Raw genomic sequence first — 2,548 nt, 5'->3', positions numbered from 1 at the left:
ACCTTACATAGCTAGGGCGCAAATCCTCACAAATTAAGGTTAAGTATATACTAGATAATTGTCTGCTCCTCTAGTATAGTAAGTTTCTAGCAATTAGCACATACGTCTAATTAAAATGTAATATTGCAAAGGCAATTAGAGACCTGCTAATAAGGTACGTTTAACGCTCTAGCAGCACTGTAGATACTACAAAATTAGCTAGTATAGAAGGCCTAGATAGTAAGGATAACTCTGCCTTCTCTAGTAGTATTCTAAAGTTGTTGTTGTTAAGGCATGTTGTGTTAGGGTAAAAGGTGGTTGTGCCAAGAGAAAGTGGCTGGTTTGGTGATATGGCCGGCTCGGTGATAATCTACGTTATACAGCACTAATCTACAGTATCTTGCGCATCTTTTATGCACATTCGCGCGTTATGCCCTGCCTTACTACACCTGCTATAGCGTTGTAAAGACTAAGTGCCTAGTTTAACACGCCTCTTCTTGCCTACCTTCTTCCTATTACTACAGGCTTTAAACTCCTTTAGGGTAGTTAAGCACACTCCTTTACTAATAGTAAGAGTCCCCTCCCTCTAGATCTGCTTCCTCTTGTGTGCTTTACAGCGTGTAGCAGCCTTGTTAGCAGCTTGAAGCTCTGCGACCTAGTTGCGCACTAAAACTAGTAAATGCGCTATTATCTCTAACGTGGTTCACAAGCGAGTCGCTCACCCAAGTGAGTCGTCCACCAAACACCCGCGCCGCGCCTACGCAGCAGTGCAGCGCAGCACTACAATAAATTACAATACTACACATAACATTATAATATTATTTAGAAGCGTTGCTATTATCTACATCCTTAATTTCTACCTTATAGGTGCAGGAGTTATGCCTAATTTCGCTGCAACAGCCGCAGCGCCTCTCTGCGCGCACCCCCTTTGCAGGCGTCTTGCCCTCCTTACAACTACTACCCTCCTTTTTAGTAACTAGGTTAGATACCTTACTAACTATTAGAGTCTCCTCTATGTGTACATACTGCCTTTTATAGGTCTTACACTTTATAAGCGTAGTAACAGCGTCTTGTAGGCAGCCTATTTCCTCCTGCACTAACACTATATTATAAGCTATCTATTAAGTGCCTTTACTTAACTACTTAACCTGCTTATCTAATAAACTTGCTAGTAACCTACAATAATTTTGCATGTGATTTTAGATTAGCATTAACTGCGCCTCTATCTTGCAGGCGTTGCGTGGTGTTTGCGCATCCTAGGCAACAGTGCCTAGTGCAGGTGGCGTTAGCGTACGTAGCTGTATATTAAGCTTTAATAACACAACCTTAGGGTTATGTAGGGCTAGCCTAGCGCCTTAAAACCCTGTGCAAACATTCTCTAGTGTAAACGTCCTCTTAAAAGCTACTTTAAAGGCTAGTAGGAAGGTTTCTTTGTTAATATAGTAGATGTAGCTGCGTGCTAAGAGCGAGATCCTGTTACTGTAGTGGCGCTTTAACAGCGAGTATGGGACAACGTTAAGAGGCTGCAGGAGGTGTGATAAGTGTGGTGGCATGCAGAGAGTAATAATCTTGTTCTCCTTGCAGTAGTCCTAGAATTCTATTAAGCAGTGGCTCTTATAGCTGTTAATAATAAGCAGCCTATATGCCCTAGCAGAGGTTACCTTTGTATAGGCGTTAAAGTGCTTAAGCTATGCTATTACAACATTGTTATTAGTCTAGCTAGTAGGAGAGACTGTAACAACCTAGTTGTAAGGTAGACTAGTAAACTAGGAGGAGATTAGGACCTTGCCTATAAAGATAAGGAAGGGTAGGATTATACGCTCTATTATAGCAACGCCTTGTACTAGGGTAACCTACTTATAATTACTAGGCTGTAGTTTCTTCTATTTCCTAGGTTTCTCTAAGCCTGTAATAACAAGCTAAGAGGATATCTTGCCTATTATAAAGCTAGACTTATTAAAGTTCTAGGTGTCCTTATCTGTAATACTATACTTTGTCTTTATTAATTAAACTAGGCTAAACTAGGGCTAGATAAGCGCTGGGTCTTTGTAGGCAGCTTGCTGGCAATTGTACAGACAGCTCTATTGCGTGCGCAGCTCTAGTGTATGCTTAATAAAGTTATTAACCTAGTTCTTGCCTGTAGGCTTCCTACCACGCTCCCTTAGCAGTCTATTAGCTATATCTTGTACATGCGCCTTTAAGGGTAGTATTCTATGTAGACTCTCTTTAAGTATATACTGTATAATTGCCTCCTCTTCTAGCTTTATAAGGCGCTTTAATTTTAGCTTGCAGTCACGTTAAGGGTGTTGTCTAGCGTGTTAGTCTTAGATTGTTGTTTGTGGGATGTTATAGACTGCTGCAGCGCGTCTTTCGCTCTGTATCTGCTTAGACTTAATATTAGAGATAGCAATAAATATATCTCCTTTAGTAACGTAAATACTAAGCGAGTGAGCCATCGAAGCGAGTGAGCCACCCCACCAAATTTCTATACCCTACAACTAGACTGGCGGATGGGTACCATGTACCTAGGGTTAGATATAGGTAGGGTATAGGTCGCACGGACGAAGGT

At 41.3% G+C, this 2,548-nt stretch overlaps 1 protein-coding gene across 1 annotated transcript; it reads right to left on the bottom strand.

Annotated features, from left to right (window-relative positions):
- Nucleotides 1-809: 809 nt before the first annotated feature.
- On the bottom strand, nt 810-1,615 carry M421DRAFT_426077 (uncharacterized protein). The gene is made up of 2 exons (XM_033594283.1): nt 1,353-1,615; nt 810-1,304 (listed from the first exon to the last, which is right to left on the bottom strand). The coding sequence occupies exons 1-2, from the start codon at nt 1,530-1,532 to the stop codon at nt 1,236-1,238; spliced, it is 249 nt and encodes an 82-aa protein (XP_033443362.1). The 5' UTR covers nt 1,533-1,615; the 3' UTR covers nt 810-1,235.
- Nucleotides 1,616-2,548: the final 933 nt, after the last annotated feature.

The sequence above is a fragment of the Didymella exigua genome (assembly GCF_010094145.1).
Source record: "Didymella exigua CBS 183.55 unplaced genomic scaffold M421scaffold_54, whole genome shotgun sequence".
NCBI lineage: Eukaryota > Fungi > Ascomycota > Dothideomycetes > Pleosporales > Didymellaceae > Didymella > Didymella exigua.
Note: the sequence above shows the minus strand (reverse complement) of the source record. Positions and strands in the feature narration are given on the sequence as shown.